Genomic DNA, 26,731 nt, shown 5'->3' with positions numbered 1-26,731 from the left:
GTCACCAGAGCTGTGCATGAAGGCAAAGTGATTCATGCAGCCTTTTTTGATCTGGCCAAGGCCTTGAATACCATTCCCCACTCAGGAATCATAGAAAAACTCACTAAGCTAGGCATTAACCCCTATATCACTAGGTAGGTTGTAAACTGGCTCACAGATAGAACCTACAGTGCGAAAGAAGCTGACTCCAAGTCAGACTGCTGACCAGTCACGTGTGGAGTCCCACAGGGTTCGGTCCTGGGTCCTCTCCTGTTTGGTATCTACTTCTCTAAAGTGCACAGATGATTGCAAGTTGGGAGCTATTATTAACTCCCCAAGTGATGTTGACATCCTACAGAAAGGCCTTAATAACACCAATGACTGGTGTCAGAACCATGGCCTTAAGCTCAATGCCAAAAAATGTGTCATCATCCCCCTTGGGAAAACCCAGTTCCCTTGAATTACCACATTGATGGTAGTCCACTGAACACAGAAGGCGTTATAAGAGATCTGGGAACACAGGTTGACAGCAACCTCTCTTTTGACCACCACTTGCCACTGTGGTCAAAGTCCTTCTGTGTGGCATATCTCATTACTAAGAGTTTTGCATCCAGGAAGAAAGAGGTCATTGTCTCCCTTTACTCTTCCCTCATTAGGCCAATAATTGAGTACAATGCCCCATTTGGCATGCACCTCACTAAACACCTGCAACAACTGGAAAGGCCACAAACAGGATCCTAGGCCTTAAACACTTGTCCTTTATGGATAGACTCAAAAAACTCCAATTATTCTCTGTCTCATATTGCCTACTTAGAGGTGATCTCTGCTTGACTTACAAAGCCATGTCTGACCCAGCTCTGTTAGAAATGCTACATCTAAAGAAATCCCAATTGCTCCACACTACACAGTCCAGAGACCTCAACCTCATTACTACAATCAACAGAACATGCTGGAGGGACAGGTTTATAACCCAGAGACTGCACATGCTATGAAATAGACTTCCCATACATGTCAACCAGAGTACCTCACTGGCCATTAGCCTAGTACACACATATGAACCTATGTTAATGGAATTAAAGGTGTATACAAGGACATTAAATTTCGGGCTCATTTTTTTCTGGTAAGTTTCATGTGTAAACACTTGAAAAACATAGCTTGTTTAACCCTCCTTATTACCTATTGCAAATGTATTTGAAAGAAGCATAGAGAATTATATACGGAAGTTGTTGAAACCATGAAACAGAGGGACAATTCATACTTTAACAACTGCTAAATTTGAATTATTGAATAGACTATCAGCAGATGACTCTGCATATAATGAAACTGGACAAGGGTAGATGGTTGTAATTACAGATTATGTTGATTATAATAGTAACAAATATTTAATATTCTCTACGATGGTGACTGTTATGAAGGTGTTTCTAGAAATGTAGTTAATTTTGCTTACAATCACATTGATGTGTTTTTAAATGATTTACTTATTAAGTAATTTTCTAACACACTTTTCTTGTTTTTATATGTAAAGACATCAACAACTATATGTATATTTGGAATACCAAAAATACATTAAAACAAGGATGATCTCCATTTGAGATTAATAATTTAACTTCTCAGACTAAAACTGAACTATTAGCTATATTTGTACATCACATGTTATACAATATGACAGACCTCTTTCCTCATGCCCCGACCGAATCATGACATTTATTGCAAATTCTGAGGTCCAATGAATGTACAGAAGATATGGATTTAGTAATATCAGATATAAAGGACCTATATATAGACATCTCAAAGGACACAGGAGTAATATGATTAAGAGTTGTTACTTGATCATAAATTAATGTCGTAAAAGGACATTAATGTTCTCTATGAATGTTTAGCTGTGGTTCAAACCAATAATTACTTTGTTTGAAGGAAAGTATTTCAAATAAAAAAACAGAAGTCACTATGGGCATAGCACTTTCCCCCATTTTTGCTAACTTAACCCCATGTAAGTGAGAAAAGACCCTATTTTTAATAGTGATTATTTCAGGAATGTTAGTTTATGTTTACATTATTGGATGATATATTTATTTTATGGTAAAATTAGTATTACAGCACTTGATTTTTTCAATTATTTGGAAAAAAAGTTATGTATTCACTATAATGTTCCATGTGTGTTGTTCATCCTCACCTTCATTCTTAACAGGATGGGTTTGGATCTGATCCTCGGATTCATCTCGGCCTTTATCTTCATGCTCGATGCTCTCTGCCAGCTCGTTGCTAAACCCCTATCCCAGCATGCAGTAGGACCCTCCCCAGATCTTGTTTGCCCCAGTTCTAGGGTTAAGGTCATTTGAAAGAAATAACTAGAAGCTGATGAAGAAGGTCCGAGATCAAAACCAGTTTGTAGACTCGACCTACCAGGAGTACAGAATGGCAGGGGAAAGAAGGGTGGGATGTAAGAATGAAGGCAAAGATGGACAACACACATGGAATGTTATGGTGAGTACATAACTTCTTTATGTGATGTTGTCTTATCTCACCTTCATTCTTACCAGGATCTTGCATGGCTCATGGAAGAATATTCCTCAGGACCATGGGTCCAAAGGAGGCCCTATTCCTGGAGGCCAGGTCAACTTTGTAATGCGTGATGAAGGTATGCGGCTTTGCCCATTTTGTTGCAGCATAAATGATGTCTACTGGTAATTTACCAAGAAAGGCTGTGGAAGTTGTGACAGCTCTCGTTGAATGGGTTTTAACTTTTTTCTGGAAGTTATTTGTTCTGAGACTTGTAAATAAAAGTTATACAGTCTGAAAGCCATTTAGCAAGAGTGACTTTGGAAACAGGAGAACACTTCTTTGCTTTTTAAAAGGATACAAATAACTGATCTGATTTTCTGAATTCTGCAGTTCTATGTAAATAAAAGCTTAAGTGCCTATGTACATCCATCTGATGTAGCATGTATTCTGCCTTGTTTTGATAATTTGGGAAGAAGACAGGTAATTCTATGCTTTGGTTCAAGTTGTTCTCTGAAACAACCTTAATTAAAAAGGAGAGATTCATTTGCAAAAAACCCTGTCTCTGTGGAAAAGCAAATATGGGGGTTTAACAGACAATGTTTGCAACTCTGATACTCTCCGAGCAGAGGTTATAGCTATAAAGAAAATGGTTTTCCAAGCCAAAAACTGTAGATCACAATAAGCAGTGGGTTCAATGGGTGGAAAGACTATGCGTTTTTAGAAAAAAAGTTAGATCCCATGATGATATAGGGTTTCTGATAGGTGGTCTTAGTAACATGGTACCTTTGAGGAAGGTTTTACATAGCTTGTGAGACATAATGTTGGAGCCAGAGTCTCCCAAATGAAAGTTTGATATTGCAGCTAGTTGAACTCTAATAGTAGCTGCCACTGCACCTTCATTGAAAAGTTTTGCTAGGAAGTCTAGAATAAAACTAACAAGGGCTGAATAGGGGTGCATTTGGTTATCGGTAGCCCACAGGCAGAATCTTTTCCATTTACTATTATACATTTTCCTCATTGTAGACTTATGTGAGGAAACAAGGATGTGTTTAACTCTAGAGGAAAAGGTTGGAAGCCTGGCTATTATTGGAATTGGAGCAGCCATGCTGTCAGTTTGAGATTGTGAAGAGATGGGATGGAGGGTTCCTGATGCATGAGTAAGCAAATCTGGAAATGGGTCCAGAACCCAGGGTTCTTCCCAAAGATGAGTCCAAAGGAAGGGGAACCTGATTTGGCAAGGCCACTATGGAGCAATGAGTATTAATTCTTGCCCAAGGAATTGACTTTCTGGAGAACTTTTGGAATTAGAGGGAAGGGAGGGAAGCCATAGAGGAGGTCCGGGGACCAATCATGAACAAGTGCATCCTTTGGTGACTCCCCCAGAGGGGGGGATGAGGGCAAAATAGCTGCTGCATTTGGCATTTAAGGATGTCGCGAAGAGGTCATAACAAGGCTGACCCCATTTTTGGAAAATTCTTTCCACTATTTCCTGCTTTAGGCACCACTCATGAGGCATCAGAATAGCTCTGCTGAGCCTGTCCGCTATAATGTTGGATCTCCCTGGGATGTGCATTGCTATCAGAAAACGTTGGGAAGAGGTTGCCCATTGCCATACTCTCAGAGCCTCCAGGCAAAGAGGGTAAGATCTGTTTCCTCCTTATTTATGTACCATACAATCAACATGTCTGTTTGTATTGCAATAGTTCCTAAAGGAAGAAACTCTTGTAGTGCTTGAAATGCTAAAAGCACCGCTCTCACCTCTAGGACATTGATGTGCAAGCATGCCTCGTGATTGTGGTGCCTTGGACTGTTTTTCCCAGATAATTCACCCCCCTTCTGAGAGGCATCCATGGTCACCTTGGCTACTGGATGAGGGGGAAACAAGTAGTCTGCCTAGAATTACTTGAGAGGAGTGTAGCCACCAACCAAAGATCCTTCTTGCATGCTACAGTGATGAGTATTTTGTAAGACATTGGTAGTTCTTCTATCAACCACTGTGTGGATAACAACCACTGAAGAATCTGCATGTGCATACATGCTAGGGGAACTAAGATTATCACTGCAGCCATGATCCCCAAAACTTTGAGGACCAACCTCATTTGATCTTTCTTTCTCCTTAGCAGGAATCTGATGTGGTACCTTAAGGACTGGACCCTTTCTGGTGGAAGTGTCACAATCATTTGTGTTGTGTCTACCCCTCTGATCCTATGAAACCCACATGTTGAGATGGCTCTAAGGCAGATTTTTTTGTAATTTGTAGTAATACCCAGGTGGGAACAGAGTTGCAAGGTTAAATTTCTGGTCTTGATTAGCTGATGCCTGGTCGTGGCGGTTATGAGCCAGTCATCTAAGTATGGAAACACTCAGAATCCTAGACATCTCAAGTGAGCCTCTACTACTGCCATGAATTTGATGAACACTCTGGGGGTTGTAGTGAGGCCAAAGGGAAGAGCCCAAAACTGGTAGTGACTGGCTCCCAGCCGAAAGCGCAGATATCTCCTTGATCACCGTTCCATTTTTATAATGCAGTACACATCGTGGAGATCTACAGAGCACATTTAATATTCTTTTCCCAGGAATGGAAGAATTTACTGCAGTATCACCATCTGGAACTTGCAGTATACTGAGATCCAGAATTGGTATCCAGTCCCCTGTTTTCTTTGGATCTAAAAAGAATCTTGAGCAAGTTCCGGATCCTAATTGGTCTGCGGGGACTTCTTGGATTACTCTTTTTTCTAGTAACTTATGAATTTCTAGAGTTGCTTGTTCCTTTTGACTGGGTGGAATGTCTGGAACTTTTTTCATCTTGGGGGAGGGAAGGGAAAGGGGAATGATGTAACCTCTGGATATAATGCTTTGTACCTATTTGTCATACATCACTTGTTGCCAGGCTTCTGGGTACAAAAACAAGTGACCCATGACTGCCTCCAGAGCTGGACAATCAGGTCTCCTTTCTGGGGTGCTGAAAGGGCCTACCAAAGAAGGTTTCTCTGCCGCCCTGATTCTAGGGTCCCCCTCTGCCATGTGGATGGTGTCTTCCATTATTACTTCCCCCTCTGCCTCTGGGGGATGTTTCACCATGTGTGTCCTGAAAAGATCTCTGAGATTTTAGAAACCACATTTTACCTCTGCCTTTCTGACCTTTGAGGTAAGGTCTAGTAGGTATGGAAGAACAGACTCCTACAGCAGACAGAGTCTTTCCTTCTTGTTCACACCTGGTGAGAGTATCTTTGACCTTAGGCCCTAACAATGATGAGCCATCAAAAGGGGCATTCACAAAGGAAGACTTAAAGGGTTCCATAAACTTACATAAGTGCACCCAAGAATGTCTCCATAGGAAAATTCTGGAACCTATTGCTCTACTGGCTCCATCAGCTGCATAAGAAATAAGTCTCATGGAGGTGTTAACAACAGAGTTTAAGGTTGCGAGCTGAGAGGATACTTTGTAGGCCACCCCTGCAGCTATCAATCCTTGGAGGGTATCTCCTAGCTCTTTGAGGAGGTCCCTTTGTAGTCTTGTAAGATGAGTGAGGTAATTCAGAGATGTGACAGAAAAGGCAGCTGACAGTTGTCCAATCCGACTCACCCCTCTGGACCCTACTGGAGAATATTGGCACCTAGACTCTTCCAGCTCCAATGGAGCCGAGGACATCGGAGCCATGGTTGGATCCATAGTACCCGAGGTGGGTCTCGGATCTGAAAGTTTCACCAATTCCACTACTGGACTTTCTGGCTCCAAAGCAAGGGGTTGGATCAGAGGAGGAATAGAGGTGGATGGGGTGGGTGTTGTAGGATCCAAAGCCCTCAGGGTCAGATCCGACAGCAAATTGGCCAGTGGCAGTGTCTTCAAAAGCCTCTGTACCACCTGATCCACATCTGGACTTTCCGGCTCCAAAGCAAGGGGTTGGATCAGAGGAGGAATAGAGGTGGATGGGGTGGGCGTTGTAGGATCCGAAGCCCTCAGGGTCAGATCTGACAGCAACTTGGCCAGCGGCAGTGTCTTCAAAAGCCTCTGTACCACTTGATCCACATCATCATTGGATAAACTTCTAGAAGACTGAGTCAAGGAGATTGGAGATTTAGATTGCTGTAGTATGGGTGATTTTAATGTAGGAGAGATCTGCCCCCAAACTGGGGACCAGCTCTGTATCTCGAATTCAACCGTCACCGAAGTAGAGGGTGTAGACCTGAAGACTTGTCGGATCCAGTACTCTTTGGATCAGAAGAAGTCAACCTTGGTATTTTTTACATTGTCTCCGATGAAGTGGAAGGGGAAGACCTTTTCCCAGATTAGTCTGATCTGTCTGATTTAGAGGAGAGACTTGTCTGTTTTGGCTGAACCTGGACCTTCTTCCAGCCCCTCTGAGAAGGGAGTTTTTAGAAGCCCTTCCAAAATTAACATTTTTCCTCTCCAAGAGCACTCTATGATTAAACATATGGCAAATAGAGCAAGACTTGTGGAGATGGACAACTCCAAGACAATAAACACAAAGTGTGTGTTTATCACCTAGGGGCATCTTCTTGCCACAGTCATCACATGTTTTAAACCCCATGGGTTTGGAATCCTTGCCAGACATTTTTTTTAAGAAGGGAAATGCTGAACAACAGAATAAACAGAATACAAATTATTACCTATACAAAATATTTTTTTTTAAACATGAGACCCTCTAATTTAAACTGGTCAAAAAATAAAAGGAAAGTGGCATAACCCTCTAACTAAAATGGACTATGCCAAGAGAAAGAGTGAGAGAGAGAGAATGAGAGAGTCAAATAAAGGCTTCTAACTTAAACGGGCTGAACTACAGCTCTCTAACTTAAAAGGGCTAAGCTAGAGTTCTCTAATTTAAACAAACTGTTTAAGTGAAGAAAACAGATATACAAGTATATAAAAACCCTTAACTAAAAGGGGCTAAATAGGAATGGAATATTAAAGAACCAGGATAGGAAAGATGAGACCTAATGAGAGACGATGGCCTATCACAAAAAAGGATCACAGTAGCAGATAGACTAGAATACAATCTAAGCTATAAAGTGAAGAAAATTTACAACAAATACATCAATTTTTAACAAGCTAACAAATAAGAAAAAATGGTACTTAACCAAAGCTAAAAGATGAACACCCAATCTTGTTTAGTGGCAAATGAGATCTGGGGTGGGTCCTATTGCATGCTGGGATAAGGGTTTAGCCAAGAGCTAGCAGAGAACCTCGAGCTTGAAGATAAAGGCCAAGAAGGATCCGCAGATCGTATCCAAACCCATCCTGGTAAGAATGAAGGCAAGATAGGTCAACATCACATCTACCTTTTCAGGTTTCATATATGAATTTTCTACTAAGCCAATTAATTATTTGGACATAATTATTTAAAAGAATTTGGATGCAAAAGCATTGAATGCAGTGAACTGTCTGCAAACAGCTACAGCTAACTTTGAAGCTAACACCACTCTTAAGTATTCAACTCCGGTACCACCTTTAACATTCCTATAAGAAAAGTGCAGTCCGGGTCTGAACTGTCTGCAAACAGCTACAGCTAACTTTGAGTATGTGTCTAACTGTTTGAGCCAATCTTCATTTTCCCCTGGAGAGCACTGTGCTTTGGCTGTAAGCAGCCCCCCCCCGACCACCACCACCTCCACACAAACACACTTTTTCCACTTTCTCTTATTCCCCTCTGTTAGCAAATAGTATCAATAACTGATCAATACTGTGTGTTTGTTTATTTAAACTATACCACAGTAGCCTACTGATACAAGGTTATCCTGGTTTTCCACCTGAGAAATTAAGACAAGACTTACAGTTTCAGAGCAGTCCTTGGTCAATTGTGATTGTTCTTAACACATACTTGTCTTGCTTTGGCTCATTAGCAGCAGTACAAAGAACTGCCTGCTCACACCCTTGTTCTCCCCTCCCCTTCCCTGTTTATTACCTTAAGACAATCCCAGAGTTAATAAATATTACCTGTGGCAGGCACCATTTGTAAAACTATAATCCACTCTGCTACAGGCCCCATGAAGGCTCAGTGTCTCTCCAGTAAGTGTTTTACAACCGTAAATGCCTATTTATGTTGAATTGTATTAGACATTTTACAACTGTATATGTTTATGTTGAATTTCAAGCCTGTACTCCAATCTGCTTACTTACACTATCAGACTATTTACCCCACTCATAGGACCAAAAACTGGGACTGGGTTAGCCCCGCTTCGCTTTGCCCTCGCTACGCTCGGGCTCACTTCGCTCCCCTCCCTGCCCCCTTATCCCACCCGCCCCACTGTGTCTACATTTATAGCCACTAGGCCACACCCCTACTTCCTCTCCAACCTACACAACTTCCTCTCCAATGTCCTCCCCCACCACTTTACTGTTTAACCACTACTATTCCTCTGAAGCACATTGACCCCACCCATTGATGACATATAACATGTCTATAAATAATTATAAACTCTTTCCTCTTATCTTACCACTCTTAATTCTGCCATACTTTTTTACTAGCTATGAAAATCTCACATTCGTAGGTTTCTCTTATCCAAAATGCCAAACCAAGACCCCCTACCTCCACTGACTGGAACTTGCCCAATACTACACTACCCCAAAATTATAAATTCCAACCACTTGCTTCTAAAAACCACTCCAATCAACACCAAAATCCAAATATGAACTAAAACTACTATTCAAAGTTATTAGACTACTAGCGTATCTAAGAAAAACATAACCAAAGATGAGGACATCCATCCTAATCCAGGCCCAACCTTAACTCAAAATCCTACCAGCCCACCACTCTCCCACCGACTGGTCAACTCCCTCCTAATATGCCACTTAAACATTAGAAGCCTAAACAATAAGATACATAGCCTGCATGCTGTACTAGCCACATACCTCCCCAACATAATGTGTCTATCTGAAACATGGCTCCGGCCATCAACCAAAGACAATGAGATCCTGCCTCCTGGTTACAATATACTTAGGGCAGATAGAGTAAAGAAAAGAGGAGGTGGAATAGCCATCTTATATAATAGCACACTTAACATCATAACTAACCCTATACAACCACCCCAGGTCTCTAACGCTGAAATACTAGCTCTAAAAATTCTACTAAATAATCATAAAGGCATTAACCAAATTGTCACCTATATTCCCCCTGGGAACAATGTAGAAACACTAGAGGTCATTCTACATTGGATAGCCAACAACTACCCTCAAGAAACCATTGTCCTGGGCGATGTTAATATTGACTGGAACCAATGCACAGCACAGTCCAACCCCATCCCTGTTAACCTACATGGATTCTCTCAGATAATATCATCTACCACACGTACAGGTAACAATAACCAAAAAGAGAGTATACTAGACTGGATACTCACCAACAGTCATCCCCAGAACTATATGTCTGGAACTCTCCCTAATGATCTTAGTGATCACCTGCTCACATACATCATGAAAGACAAAATTAATTGTACAAGCTTACCTATTTATAGGTCTATCAGATCCAAGAAAAACTTTGACCCAACTAAATTTCAACTTGAACTCAAATCATGTAACTGGACAAAACTAAAGTTCCTTCCCTTGATGAGGCAGTGTCATCATTTAACAATTCATTCCTTACTATACTTGACGCGCATGCCCCTCAGTGGTCAATAAGAATTAAAACTCACCTAGCACCCTGGCTAACAACAGACACCAAAACCAAAATAACAACTAGAGACAAAGCGTGGGATAAATGGCGCACTACCAAACTACCCCTAGATCGTATCAAATTCCAACAACTTAGAAATGAGACTAAAAAAGCCATCATACTAGATAAGAAAAATTACTTCTACAATCTGCAACATAAACATCAGAATAACCCTCAAAAGTACTGGTCAGGCATAAATAAACTTCTCCAACCAGGCAAATCCACTACTCCGACCCCAGGAACATTATCTGACAACAGCCAAGAAGATATAGCCAATTCATTCAATAATTTCTTCACAGAAACCATCCAGTCATTAGCTAACCAACTTTCTCCTCCCCACACTTCTATAAACACTATACCCGACTCACCACTCTCTTTTAACTTCCAGCCAGTGTCCACATCCTTTATCAGATCCCTTTTGAAAAAACTGAAGCCAACCACCCTTTCAGCCGATCTTCTGCCAGTTGAATACCTGCAAATTGCTGCAGATGTCGTAGCCTACCCTATCTCAATCCTAATTAACAGAACCATAACCGAGGCCTCAATCCCCTCAATTTGTAAAATATCATATGTTATTCCACTCCACAAAGGAGGTTCATCCACAGAACTATCCAACTATAGACCTATAGCCATACTATCACCACTTGCCAAAATTATGGAAAAGTGCATGCACAACCAACTAATGCTCTATCTAACCCAAAATAAACTACTCACAGACTCTCAACATGGATTCAGACCCCATCATAGTACAACCACTGCCCTCCTCTCTTTTACTGAAAACATTAATCTTAACCGGAATAATAAAAAAATATCCTCCGCTCTCTTCCTGGACCTATCGAAAGCCTTCGATATGGTAAACCATCAGTTACTTCTATATACTTTAAAAACCCTGTATCTAGATACTCCAGCCCTTGACTGGTTTCAGGCTTACCTCACTGGGAGACAACAAGCAGTAATGTGGCAAAACAAGCTCTCCTGCCTACTACCAAATACCATAGGAGTTCCTCAAGGTTCCATATTAGGACCTCTCCTCTTTTCAGTCTTCATAAACGACATCCAAACAGTCATCCCTGAAGCCACCTGCATTCAATATGCAGATGACTCGACTATAATATGTTCCAATGCCTCTCTTGCAAATCTACTAACTACCACCCAACATAGCTTCACCAAAGTCAAAAACTGGCTTGCCAACCATCTCCTGATCTTAAATCCAAACAAAACCAAGTTACTTCTCTTCTACCCAACCAATAGATCTCCGACTGAAAACTTCACTATAAAATCCAATAATGGGACCATCATCTCCCCAGACACCTATACAAAGCTATTAGGAGTAAACATTAACAATAAACTCAGATTTGATATACATATCAACAAAGCCATTAAGTCAGTGAACAAGAAACTTGGGACCCTATATAGAATTAAAGCCTTCCTTACCCCGAATGCCAGGGCAGCCACAGCCCGTTCACACCTTCTCTCTACCCTACTATATGCCTCTCCTGTCCTCACTCACCTTAACAAATCTGATCTGGCCAAGCTCTCATCCTGCTATAATCACATTGCCAGGTTCGTTACAGGCCTACCCTACAGAACACACCACTGTACTAACCTGAAAAAGCTTGGATGGATAGAATCCCCACACCTTCTTCACCAGTCCCAACTCATAGAGGCCTTCAAAATCCTTAAACAACCTGAGAATACCCCAGCACTAAAAACTTAATGACTCCCTACTCCAATCTAAGCTGCATTCGCTCAGCAAACAGACTCCTTGTCCAAACAACTAAATCTCTCAACCTAGGTGGTGACGCGCTATTTGCCAACACCACTGGTAAAATATGGAACTCTCTCCCAAATAACATCACGCTTGCAACTTCTCTAAGTCAATTCAAAAATAGTCTAAAACTCCACTTCAAGTCACACTGGCTATGTCCTTGCTCAAACCCAGACTAGCTCTGTGCCATTAACTAAAACATAAACAACTAGCTAAGATGATAAGTACTTTGTATACTGTGATAAAGAAATATGTATCCTGTCTAACTCTATGTCATTATACTGCCTACCGTCCTTGCTAATATGTTATTAATGTTACATTTGTAGTAATCTCAGAAATAGTAATGGCAGTCTTGTACTTGTATGTAAATAGCCTATGTTTTTGTTAAGTTCTTTCAGCTCATTTACTGTACCTAATTATCAATATAACTCTGTTGGAGCTTTTCTCCCCGGGCCTCCACTGAAAAAGGACATGTATCCAGTCGGACCATCCCAGTTAACAAATGTAAAATAAATAAATAAATAAAATAAAATAAATATTTTCAGGAAACCGGACTTTAATAAATTGAATTTACATTCTAGTGGTAATTACACAACCCACATTAAACTTATTATAGCTAAAGGACAATTTGTTAGACTCTCACAGATTATTTCAAATGATGAAGTATTTAATAATGAAGTTGGAGTCTTAAAGCAAGTTTTTCTAGCAAGAACATATCCTGTTAAATTCGATGACAACATAATACAGGAAGCATCGGAAAAGAGATTGAACTCCTTTGCAGCAATACTTAGTCTATAAAACTGAAAGAGAAGGCAAGTTTGAAAAATGATTACAGCAAAGCACTTTGCCATTTTCTGTGGATAATTATGGAGTTCAGCAAATTGTTAAGAAACAGTGGAATTTATATCATTATTAAACATGAGAGGTTATTAGACAAGGTAGATGACTTACTGAAATTAATTTATAAAAATGTCATGAACATTAAACATAGACAGGACAAAACAGAAAAAGGAATAGCTGCTAACCTACTGGAATGTTCTGGTGAGGTGCATTTGACAGAAAATATATTATGACAGAAACGTGAACTGAAGCATTTAATTGTAGGGCACATTTTAATTTTAGCTTTGTAGGGGTTGTTTACATTGCAGCTTGCCTTTTCTTGCCTTGCCTTCTACACTGGCAAAACAGAGAAAAATTTGACAGAATACAACATGTGTATACTATTAAAAATGGGTTTCTTTGAATGCATTGGCTAAACATTGTGAGATGCATGTTAACTCTAATGAGTTTGGATTTTTATTCTAGAGAAAGTGGTGAAATTTGATGGATGTTGTGACTGGAAAAAATCACTTGTTAACAAGGGAACTATACTGGCAACAATATTTCCAAGCTGACAAGCTTCCAGGTATTAATGAAGCAGTGTCATTTAATAGTATCTTTAGAAGTAATGTGAATTTGTTATGTACTTTAAATGTTCATGGTTGGTTGTGACACCGTGTTTAGTTTTGAAAAAGTCTTGTTTCAATTAAGATGAAATCAGTTAACTAATTAAAATATTCCATTAGCATGTTCAGGGTTTAAAAAGAAAAGACCCCAAACTGGTCTACATGAACCTTCTTTCTTTGGCACCAGAAACATCCTTGAATAAAACTCTTCTCCTATTTGGGGAGGAGGAACCACTTAAATGACTTCCTGAGACATGCTAAAGAACATGGAAAAAAGAGAAGTTTGGTCTACTAGATGAGGGAGAATAGTACAACTAGGAGAGAAAGATACCCACTATCATCTATAACCTTGTGTGTTTATATTCAAAACTCATTTGCCTGAAACTATATATTAACAAAGACAGAAATGGAGGTTCAAACCTTCTGGAAGGATTAAGGGTTTGTCAGGATTGGGAGGAGAGTCTTATAGGTAGTCATTCAGAAATATTACAGTGTCCTTTGTTGCAAGGAGGGGGTTTGCTTTCTCTTTGGAACTCCCCTGCCATTTTTTTAACATTTGCTTACATTAAGCATGCTATGTTTTGTTTATAGGGACAACATTCATTAAACCCCTTGGTAAACTTGAAAAGGAAAGCTGAACAAATCTGAGAAATTCCTCTGGAAGATTTTTGAGTATGCATAAAAACAAGCCTCCTTATGACAGCTCCAGTGGCAGCAGGAGAACCATAAGCACATATTAAACAGGAGATAACCACTTGAAACATATAAGCTATTATGTTACACAAATAACATGCCATAATATTCCTCATGTTCTCAAAAGAGGCAAGCATAAACTTTAACAAATAAATTTGACAACTTTTAATTCTAAAATTAAGTGTTGCAGAAGAATACACATTTATCACAAATTTATCCAAAGCCTCCCCATTCTTGTCAGAGTGCAAATGGCAGAGACAAATTTCCTGCAACTTCTCTCAGTACTGAAAACAGTGGTCCTCCCTTGCCCATCAAAATCACTCAAATCACCATAGAAATTGGCCCCACTCCATGTTGGCTGAAGGGACTACAAAAGAGGGAAGCAAGGAAAAAGATGAACTGTATCAGATGTTCAGCAGCAGCTCAGTTTATTTGAACAATAGCTGTTGGGTCTGATCTGGGATTAGTATAGAAAAACTTATAAGGCTGAGCAACTTTATTGGCTTTCTCGGGGGCAGTGGGCTGGCTATCAGGCATGTTACAGGCTGTCACAAATACATCCTCTGATGCTGCAAGAATAGGAGGAAATGGTGTAGGTTCAGGAAAGTCCAGTTGCAATAAATCATAATACTTCTTCAGAGACAGTGGAATGTCCCATTGAAATAATTGATTCAATTTGGAGATAGTTTCTATTCTTATCAGAATCTGAATCAGAAACTTGAGGAGGAAAAAAAAACAGAACTTATCACTTCACTATTATTTTGTGGTACAATCTTGAACATCTTCATAAAACTAAGAATCCCTTTTTCTCCTGTAAGAAACAGAACTGGAAGGGTCAAAAGCCTGAATTAAATCCTTAATTAAGCCCAACGAATCATTCCTGTCAAGAGTAATACAAAAAGGGAAGACATATGTCTGAGTTTTTGCTTCTCCTTGATAAAAATTTTCTAAAGAAGCTGACCACTTTTTCCGGGGAAAACATTCCTAGGGACAAGTAATCATCCCTTTTAGCTTGGCAGAGATTAATTTCCTGCTCCTTCTCTCAGTACTGAAAATAGTGGTCCTCCCTTGCCCATCAAGGTCATTCCAGCACCATAGAAGATGAGTCTGACCCCACTCCATGGTGGCTGTAGGGATTACACAAGGGGGAGCCAAGGAAAAAGATGAACTGTATCAGGAACCAGAAATGGCCACATCAGAGCCAGCAATTTGCACTGAGGCACTTTAGCAGCCTGGTATGGTGGCAAAGGCTGTTTCTTAATTTTTTTTTTTTTTTTTTTTTTTTTTTTGTGGCTGGCAGAAGGACAAACTGAGGAACCAGTAGGTTGTTACATAGGAAATCCAAAAAGATTCCTGGGGAAGCCTTGCAACAGTAGCCAGTAAAAAAGTCACTTTGTCCACCAACAGAAAACACAGTAAAAAGCACTTTAAACATCTATCCCAGACCCTAAGTAAAACAACACATTTATTTGAAAAATGTAAAGGTAAAAATAATGTTTCTGTTTTAAAAGTTACTGAAATCATGTAACTTTCATTAAAACACTTTTTCCAAGCTTAAAATTTACAATTTCACAGAAAAAAGTTCAGTTTCTTTTAACAAGTATGGAAGAGTTTTTCCCGGAATAAAATGTATTTCTCCAGATATGGATAGCTTTAGCTGACTGTCAATCCTCAAAAGCCTGCAAGGGGGAAACACTCTTTGAGAGCAGAAGAGTTCTGAAGGGATTAACACCCAAACTACCCTTTTTCTTCAGCTCAGCTTGAGCTAACAGTTTGGATGTGTAAAAGGTGGTCTTGAAGCTTCAGAATCTAACAAGCTGTTGTATGCTTATTAGGATATAACCCATACAGCTTAAGTCACTGCAGCAGTGATCATAATGATGAAAATAAACAACTGTATAGCTGTAAGAATGAGTCAAACTACTGTTCTACAGAAATCCAATGGAGAGAGAGAGAGAGAGAGTTAACTCCATTACCAGCATGCTGTGGCTCACATACCACTGAGTATTATGATCTGGTCTCCAATTATATTCAACTTATTACTTCTCTTGCTGGGTGAGTCTGAAAAAATCTGCACAAGACAGTTTCAAGTTCAAGGGGTTGTACCTTAGCTACAGTGACATAACTGTAGACTGTTAGAGGGTGTCAGCAATAACTTTGTCACTGTATATAAATATAAACATATATATATATATATATATACAAACACACACACACACACATATATATATATATATGTGTGTGTGTGTTATATATATAAATAAATACATTTTGACAAAACAGGGAAAATGTGTGTGTGTGTGTGTGTGTGTGTGTGTGTGTGTGTGTGTGTGTGTGTGTGTGTGTGTGTGTGAGTGTGTGAATATACTTTATACTTATATATATATATATTATATATATATATATATATATATATATATATATATTATATACACACACACACACACACACACACACACACAAACAAACACACATACACATATAAAGAGGGAGGGAGGAAGGGAGAGAATTCACCAGTATCTTCAACAAGAGCCACACAACCAGGTTGGAAAGATTACTTGCTAGTGATGCAAAACAACATAAACAGTGCCTTAATATGTGATTATACTTACTAGACTATATTTCTCTTTCTGAGGCCCATAGCTGCTCAGCAGCTTAGATTTCAAATTGACTTTTAGAATGTCACCAGTAGTTGTGCCACAGTAGAAGAAACTGTCATCTTCAGATACCTATTTGAGAATCAGAGAGATACTTTTATATGTTGAGTTCATTATACTTTTAGTCAATCTGGATAGTGATCCATTACTCAAAATTAGTGCAACAATTTTAACAATATTAAACAAGTAGGTACAAGTGTTGAATCACTGAGTCTATAGAAACATCCATGTTCTCTCATTGATTCTTAAGTATACTAGTCAGCTTTTTTTTAATTAATCAATTCTTGATGTGTGTTTATGCAACTAGAAATGATTGCAAAAGACTTTCAAATTCTGTGCCACAAGACAATTTTTTTAACTAATGAATGCATCCTTCAGTAAAAATCCATACTTAAGGAAAAAACTGGCCATTAGTATTTTTTCTTATTAAAGTATCCCTCAATATGTTTATATTTTGTTCAATTACCTCAGCCAGAAATATCAGTGTATAGGCATAACTTCTGTAGAAATGTTTAGATACATACACATTTTCAGATTTGTATTGAAGTGCAGTAAATGACAGACAGACAGACAAAAATCTGACAGAAATATTAAATCACCTCAAGATTACAAGGGAACTGAAAGAGTCCAAGAGTGAAGCATATTTCAGGAACAAATACATAAGTACAAGAGGCTAAAATGTAACCCCAGCTCCCTAAATACATAGAAGGAGCTCTGACTGTAGTCAAGATGACCCAAGTTTGATTAGTGACTCAGGTGATGGGGGAACTAGGCTAACAGGTGTGAGGGAGCAGCCTTTTGTTGGACTTGCTTACTCAGAGAGGAAGAGGTTGCTACTGGCGATCGGACATATCCCAGTGATGGGGTTAGTACCATTATCACTTGATAGGTAATTATCAAACTTCAGATAGAATGGGGGCCTTGGAGTGAACTGATGCTACATGTGGTGATGGAGTGCTGTTAAATGCCTTGTTAAGACTATCTAAGGAAATAATAGAAATTCTACAGGTGCATTGCTACTGAACAAAGATACTTGGACATTCTCTTAAAAACCCCTCTCTTTCCATTTTAATATTGAATTTGTTACCACTCGAGTCATTCAACAACTTAAAGCTCCCTATAACATTTTTCATCTTATGACACTTAAGAATCATAAAGAAATTGCTATCGATAATTCCCAGGCATGACCTGCTTATCATAACTTCCCTTTCTCCATACAATATTACTATCGAACAAATTACTGAGAACAACATGCAATGATTCATACATCTCTCCAACAATACTGATTATTACTGCTACACCTTATGTAGGCAGTTGGCATAAAGTTCCTGCAGAAGCTAGGTATCTATTAAACACACTAACATTCAAACTTCTCAATGAAAATTATTGCTCCCCTACAAATAAGTTAATGCTCCAAGAACAATCACACTTTAAGAAGCAGTGATAGCCTCACACTTTAAAACCTCTGTTTTCTATAACTCTCTGTGAGAGATCATTTAACAATCTACCATCCACATGCTGTTATGCACTACCACGGAAAATTACTATTTAACCACTTCAAGCTTTGAAGAAAAAAACAGAAACAACTTCTTAGAGCAAAATACCAATGCACCTGCTTTTGCTATTCAGGCTAAGTGTAGCCAGTAGACTGTACAGCCTTTTCTTTACTTCTTATCCTCTCTGCTATTGTTTGACTACAAACAATTGAGAGCTAAGTTATGTTTACCAGTAGCAGTTCAAATGATTAATAGCTTTTGAATTATTTGCATATAAAATATCTCTTCAGGCAAGATCACGCTAATACTTTTGGCAGTGGCAGATTACAGTCGAGACATTTTGGGTGGCTGCACAGAATATATGTCTTAAGGGGGCCATCTGGCTTGCCATCCTGCAGAATTAAGACATTTGTAAAATCTGTCTGAACTGCAGTGCCACATGCCCCTATACAAGTGTTTTCTCACTGATTAAACAGAAAGCAGATAGTTTATACAGTCAGTGACTCATCAGTGTGGCAGCAGGACCTTGTTTGACAATACTCGCTGCAGATAGTAGTTCAGTCCAATTCCGGTTATATAGGAGAAAAGCAGGTGGCTAAGTCCATAGCTCATGCAGCTGCGCACTAATAATCTTAAACCACAAAGATAATCATGTGTGATTATAGACTACAGGCTAAAAATCAAGGATGAGAGCCGAGTCAACTTTTCTGTTGTTTAATTCATATCAGCAATAGATACTGGCACCACTGACAACCAGCAGCAACAATAGACTCCTGAGTTACTTATTATATAACAGAATATTCACAATGAACAACACACACACACACACACACACACACACACACACACACACACACACACACACACACTAGGTAATCAACATAAAATTCAAAAATAAATATTCAGCTCACATGTCCTTACTTCTTCCCTGTTAGCTGCAAATATTACAAGTGAAGCAAGATTTCTCTGCTATAGCTGTCAAAGAGTACCTTCCATTGTCTTGTCCACCCTTGACTTGAAGAGCAGTCCATTTCCTAGTTTCTTCTCGGTCACTTTTTTTAAACAATGAAATGCTACTCAAATAAATATAGCATTCACACATCATGATATCAACAAGCATCTTCTTAAAATGGGGAAGGTGAGAAGGAATTCTTCATTCTAGCAAGTAGGAATGGATGATTTCTCCTCCTCTCAGCCTTTCATTGACTATCACTCAAGCAGACACAGAACCTAAAATTAACTTTCTTCCCAGTCCCTGTGCCATGTACCTCCGGCATGTTGGTAATGGTTGATTACACTGTGTAAATAATATTTATTATGTAGAAAACAGGACAAAGACAGTGACAGCCGAAAGATACATAACAGACAAGCAATCAGTGGTGCTGTATGCGCAGGAGAAGAAAGCCTGAAAACATTAAATGGCAAAGGGCTTTTGCAGATGAGTGAAGAGCAGCTTCTATGGGCATGGTGTCACATGGTATTTTTTAAATCCTTTCAGGCAGCCAGATATGGACAATACACAGATTTGCAGGAGTACTAATGTGAAATAGGTGTCTCCACTGTCCCTGATTTTGCAGAATGTCCCATATTTGACCTTATGTGTTTTGATATGTTCCTTATAAAATGTGTCATTTTCTGGCATATTGTCCAGGACTGTAGTTACTATATAGAGGCAAATGTTTAATTTCTGACTTCATATCCTTCAGGAAATATATGTTAACATAAAATACATTGTTGTTGGAGCTTAAGTATCTAAGAATATTGAAAATCTGTTCCTGATTTTGGGCCTTTGTCTCCTCATCATTTTTGGGTTTGCCCAGTTCCTGTGGTAAGTCATTAAAAGCTACGTTCTATGGCTGGTAAGAAACTCCGCATTTGTATAAGATGGAGGTGAAATATATTGTGTGATCATTACCTAACATGCCAACAAATATGGGTAGTGGATGGCTTTGTAAGGGGAGTACTTATGGGGCTGGTAAACAAATGCATATTTGTGTAAAACAGAGTTCTAATATATTGTATGGTCATTATTGTATTATTATTTAATAAACGAGTAGTCACCTGTGAGGATAATCTTTTATAATCCTCTGCAGACATGGACTCCAAGAGAGATTTTGAGAGTTCCTTGGTCAAATACATCTACACTCTTGTAAAGTGCACCAGATAGTTCAGAAAACTTAAGGCAAAGGCAGCTGGGCACATGCATTCCAAACCTGTTCAACTCCCTGGACCCTCTGTTGGGGGGGTGGATAGAGGAGATGTGTTCTGCTAGCTCCTTCTTAGTGGCTGTCAGCACAGCCATTGCATCAGCAGGGACTCCTTTGCTCTAACTGGGGTTTATCTTTTGGAGGACCTAAAATTTTATCCAGATGACAAGGTACTGGTACAACAGAATCCAGTTCTTGTCATGACTGGGGAGAGACTATATCTATAATCTCATTGGCCAGAAAGTCATCCAACATGTAGACAGGCCAGCACAAAAAGCCTCCAGAAATACTGACTCCTCAGGGAAAGGATTATCTCAGGACCAACCACCTTTCTGTTTAAGGATTTCCAAAATGTCTCCAAATGAGATGTCATCAGGTGGTGATCTAGGGGACCCTTCCCACTTTGTTGAAGCCAGTATCATAGGTGAGGGATTCCAAGGGGGAATCTATGTGCCTCTTTATACACATTCTCTTTTGGTGAACCTCCTCAGCAGGATGCTCTGGGGAGGTGTTCAAAAAGAGGGATAGTTCTTCTATGGGAACTGCCTGGATGCTAGTTGGTAGTGGCTGTCCCTTTGAAGTAGGTCTGATGGGATCAGATCTCGGAACTATAGAAGGAAAAGGTGTAGGTTCCAAGGACGTATGACAGAGTGGACCTCTAGAATAAGAGAACACCATCTCCACCATCTTAAAGACTGACAGACCATGAGAAGTTGTGGCCAGCCACACAACAGCCAATACATCCAAAGCAGGCAAGCCATGACTTTGCCCATATCTTTGCATCAAGGATGGAGCTGGACCCAAGCTATCTAGTGCTAAGGCTCCGAGGGACAAGAATGAATCAGACAACATCGGAGTAGGTCCCAGCCACACAGATCCAAAGCTGACACTTCAGATCCAAGACTCATCCCAGTCTGAGAGAACAGGAGCAAAACTGAACAAGGAAACCATCAGGATTGAATATGTAATTATCTTTGGTTCCACTGCAGGTACCCTCAGAGCTCTCAGACCCTGGGGCTCCAAAACCAAAAGACAGATCAAAGAAGCAGATACAACTATATGGGCAGTGGCAGGTGGGCTCAAGGATCAGATGGGAGAATGAGGCAGTATAGCCTCCATCTAGATCTAAGCTTTGAGGAACTTTCTCATCATCCTATCCACTCAACTTGAGAAAGACTCCTGGAGGACCTGACAGATGAGGTAGTAGACTGAGGTCTGGAGTATTTCCTCAGAGTTTGAATGAGGGGAAAACGAAGCTGAAGAGATATAGGGTCAACAATAAACTCAAGTGAGTGAGTTCTCACCATATAAGAAGTACAAGAAGTTAGAGATGATGGTTTTGGATCCATAGACTGAGCAGTCAAACTGCCTAAAATAACCATCGAATCGGCAGACTTAGGATCCAAAGTTTTTCTCTTCATATCCAATGAAGTTTGTTCTGCTGATGATGGTTTTGGATCCATAGGCTGAGCAGTCAAACTGCCTAAAATAACCATCGAATCGGCAGACTTAGGATCCAAAGTTTTTCTCTTCGTATCCAATGAAGTTTGTTCTGGTGATCTCTGTATTGTTTGTGGATGTTCCAAGGGTGATGAAGTCTTCAAAGACTTAGGTGCAGATTGTTTTCTATGCTCTGACTGAGTCTTGGATGATTTGCTGGGGGTTTGAGCCCCAGAGCTGGAAGAGGAAGGCGGTAATAACCCTTTGAGGACTAACTTATTCCTCCTGTCTGCGATAGCCATTGAGTTAAACTCAGCACAAATGGCACAGTTTGCACCCAGATGTGCTGATTCTAGACAATAAACGCACTTCCTGTTAGCATGCAAATTCAGAATTTTGTGCCCATGGGAAATGCATGTTTTAAACCCTATAGACTTCTCAGCCATAGCATGTTAAAAATAACGGAAAGCTAACAAAGATAAGAAATACATGTGTGTGTGTGTGTGTGTGTGTGTGTGTGTGTGTGTGTGTGTGTGTGTGTGTATGTGTGTGTGTGTGTGTGTGTACATATATATATATATATATATATATATATATATATATATATATATATACACACAGTGGATATAAAACGTTTATACACCCCTGTTAAAATGCCAGGTTTTTATGATAGAAAAAATGAGACCAAAATAAATAATTTCAAAACTTTTCCCACCTTTAATGTGGCCAATATCGTGTACAATTCAATTAAAAAACAAATCTACTGAAACAAAACATAAACCAAATAAACAAATAAAATAAGAAAAGATCTGGTAATAAAACCACACTTCTTTATTCCACAATAATCCAGTAAACGCTTTCGTCTCCCAACACTGAGACTTCATCAGACTGAATTACATATTAAATACATTCAACTTAAATACTTAAATCAACTCCTCACATGATAGTACAGAGGTCAGTGCTTTAACTCCTTCCTTCTCAAATACGCCACAAAATCCTCTCAGCTGTTTAGTTCTGGAGGGTAGCAAGCATTAAGTCTAACCTGCCATGAATATTCAAGCCACCCAAGTTCTTTCTCCCCATTAAATAGTGTTTCATGACCAGTAATAACTCCAAGCACAATAAATTTAAAATCAGTAGGGCAATTTCCCATTTTGTAATGTTTTCCCATGGTATTATTTTCATTACCAATCTCCACTGCCCTTTTGCACTCATACATTCTACTATACAATTCTCTACTGGTGCGTCCCACATAAAATGTCCCACATGGTCTACAAACAATTCGGAACTACAGAGGGAAAAGGTGTAGTATCCAAGGACGTATGACAGAGTGGACCTCTAGAATAAGAGAACACCATCTCCACCATCTTAAAGACTGACAGACCATGAGAAGTTGTGGCCAGCCACACAACAGCCAAGATATCCAAAGCAGGCAAGTCATGACTTTGCCCATATCTTTGCATCAAGGAGGGAGCTGGACCCAAGCTATCTAGTGCTAAGGCTCCGAAGGGACAAAAATGAATCAGACAACATCGGAGTAGGTCCCAGCCACACAGATCCAAAGCTGACACTTCAGATCCAAGACTCTTCCCAGTCTGAGAGAATAGGAGCAGAACTGAACAAGGAAACCATCAGGATTGAATATGTAATTATCTTTGGTTCCACTGCAGGTACCCTCAGAGCTCTCGGACCCTGGGGCTCCAAAATCAAAAGACAGATCAAAGAAGCAGATACAACTATATGGGCAGTGGCAGGAGGGCTCAAGGATCAGATGGGAGAATGAGGCAGTATAGCCTCCATCTAGATCTAAGCTCTGAGGAACTTTCTCATCATTCGATCCATTCAGCTTGAGAAAGACTCCTGGAGGACCTGACAGATGAGGGAGTGGACTGAGGTCTGGAGTATTTCCTCAGAGTTTGAATGAGGGGAAAACGAAGCTGAAGAGATATACGGTCAACAATAAACTCAAGTGAGTGAGTTCTCACCATATAAGAAGTACCAGAAGTTAGAGATGATGGTTTTGGATCCATAAGTTGAGCAAACTGCCTAAAATAACCATCGAATCGGAAGACTTAGGATCCAAAGTTTTTCTCTTCATATCCAATGAAGTTTGATCTGGTGATGTCTGTATTGTTTGTGGAGGCTCCAAGGGTGATGATGTCCTTAGAGACTTAGGTGCAGATTGTTTTCTATGCTCTGACTGAGCCTTGGATGATTTGCTGGGGGTTTGAGCCCCAAAGCTGGAAGAGGAAGGCGGTAATAACCCTTTGAGGACTAACTTATTCCTCCTGTCTGCGATAGCCATTGAGTTAAACTTAGCACAAATGGTACAGTTTGCACCCAGATGTGCTAATCCCAGACAATAAACACACTTCTTGTCAGCATGCAAATTCAGAATTTTGTGCCCACAGGACGTGCATGTTTTAAACCCTATAGACTTCTCAGCCATAGCATGTTAAAAATAACTAAAAGCTAACAAAGATAAGAAATACATATCTATATGTGTGTGTGTGTGTGTGGTGTGTGTGTGTGTGTGTGTGTGTGTGTGTGTGTGTGTGTGTGTGTGTGTGTGTGTATATATATATATATATATATATATATATACACACAGTGGATATAAAAAGTTTATACAGCCCTGTTAAAATGCCAGGTTTTTGTGATATAAAAAATGAGACCAAAATAAATAATTTCAAAACGTTTCCCACCTTTAATGTGGCCAATATTGTGTACAATTCAATTGAAAAACAAATCTACTGAAACAAAACGTAAACCGAATAAACAAAATAAGAAAAAAATATGGTAATAAAATCAAACTTCTTTATTTCACAATAATCCAGTAAACGCTTTTGTCTCCCAACACTGAGACTTCATCAGACTGAATTACATATTAAATACATTCAACTTAAATACTTAAATCAACTCCTCACATAATAATACAGAGGTCAGTGCTTTAACCCCTTCCTTCTCAAATACGCCACAAAATCCTCTTGGCTATTTAGTCCTGGAGGGTGGCAAGCATTAAGTCAAACCTGCCATGAATATTCAAGCCACCCAAGTTCTTCCTCCGCATTAAATACAAAAGGTGGCAGTAAAAAGTAACTCTTATATTAGAGATACTTTTGATTTTATCCAAAATATTAAGGGAGTGAATATTTTTGATTCAGATATATTGGTCACCTTAGGCATAAGATCTTTTTAATATGGTGTCTTCTGAAGACACGTTAAAATACCTCAGTGTATACTCAGTCTATTTATATTTGTTTAAGACAAGTAAAACACTTCCACAAAAATGTATTGCTAATACAGTAAACACAAATGAACACATTATGCAGCAGGCCAAGCAATGAGGTAAGATAATAGAGGTTTTACTAAGGAATCTCGAACGCAAATGCTGAGGAATCAAAATATTGAAAATAAATGTCCAAAAGGCAAAGAAATATAATGCAAGTGTTTATTTTTACTTCCTGATGTATGGGGCAAATACCTCTCAACTGCCCATATTTTTCAGCCTGTCCAGATTTTGGCTTCATATTTTGGTCTGTTCCTCATAAAATCTGTAGTTTTCTGGCAAATCATTCATATTCTTCAGAAAATGTATGCTACAACAAATCCATTTATTCTAGCAACTTTCTAAGATTATGAGAGCAACATTTAAAAGCTGTCCATATTTTGTGGTCTTTGACCCCCCCCCCATTGTTTTAGTCTTTGTCCAGATTTCTAGTGCTAAGAAGTTGAAAGGTATGGGGGGCAAGCTGCCACACATCCCAGACATGTATATATATTAACTCCACAGTTGCACAAACTCAAAGAAATCTCCCAAAACAAATGATTCACTACTAGTGCATACTTGGAAATCACACCAGCATTGATTTCCTACTGAAAATCCTGATTTTATTGTGTTCCTTGTTATCTTGTGTTCCGGGGAATTTCAGGCTGACAACCTATAAATATATAATAAGGGAATGCTCTAAGTGAGAGGTCTCCTATTTGACCCTATGAAGGTAGCTAGTGGTATCTTATATGGATCTGTGCTAGATCTCCTGCCAGCTGGGATATTTTTCCTGATCTCAATGTAAGAAAGGAAGTCTAGGTCACTAAATATGCAGATAACTACAAACTTGATAATATGCAAAGAGACTACACAAACTGTTATTTTTTCAGTGAAATATCAACTACTACTGACGAGTAGCTTCGGTTCTGTCTTCCAGTGACTGGATGCCCAGTCCTGTCTGAAACTCTATGTATGGAAAATATAATAGGTAGTACAAACTTTAGGACAAGTCATCTTTTACTGAATATTATCATTAACAGTACTAAATAAAAAAACAACAGCAATATAGCCGAAAAAGAGAAAATATGTTACAATATAAATAAATAGTGTAATGTTTACATTATAAGCAAGCAGTAATGAATGATGTGTGCTCAGACTTTAAACCAAATGTCATGTCAGTATTAAAGAAAAGTTTGAAGGCCAATAGACTTTAAGATAAACTTGGTAATAAAATTCTGTGAACCTATGCATTTAATTGTCGATAACATACATTGCCCACAACATAACATAAACATGTGATTGCACATCTAGCATACTATCTGAAATGTCTCAACAAGCAAAGAGAAATAAGACAAAAGAAATAAGATATCTGAAGAAAGAGGGTAGCTGTAATTTGGGGAATAAATGTCATTCAAGAGAATGATGTAATAAGAATTCTATCTGCATGAGTTCTGAGATACCATTGTTTTGTTCTAAAGAATGATGTGACTAATCAAGGTGGAAGATATACAGACAAGAGAATTCTGACTTGAGCCTCATTGCATTTTATTTATTTAAAATAAAAACAGGAGAACAAATAAACCTCAGGTGAACTATAAGATCTATA

General features: G+C 39.1%; 1 protein-coding gene across 1 annotated transcript in view; it reads right to left on the bottom strand.

Moving 5' to 3' along the window:
* The window catches only part of CFAP52 (cilia and flagella associated protein 52), a 788,965-nt gene that overhangs the window by 505,868 nt on the left and 256,366 nt on the right, over positions 1-26,731 (bottom strand). Inside the window, exon 6 of the mRNA XM_044068790.1 lies at positions 16,667-16,783. Coding sequence (XP_043924725.1) covers positions 16,667-16,783 — 117 coding nt within the window. The remainder of the gene's footprint in view (positions 1-16,666; positions 16,784-26,731) is intronic.

The sequence above is a fragment of the Protopterus annectens genome, chromosome 4.part0 (genome assembly GCF_019279795.1).
Source record: "Protopterus annectens isolate FY-2018-M chromosome 4.part0, PAN1.0, whole genome shotgun sequence".
Classification (NCBI taxonomy): domain Eukaryota; kingdom Metazoa; phylum Chordata; order Ceratodontiformes; family Protopteridae; genus Protopterus; species Protopterus annectens.
The sequence above is the reverse complement of the archived record's forward strand: the minus strand, read 5'-3'. Positions and strand labels throughout refer to the sequence as shown.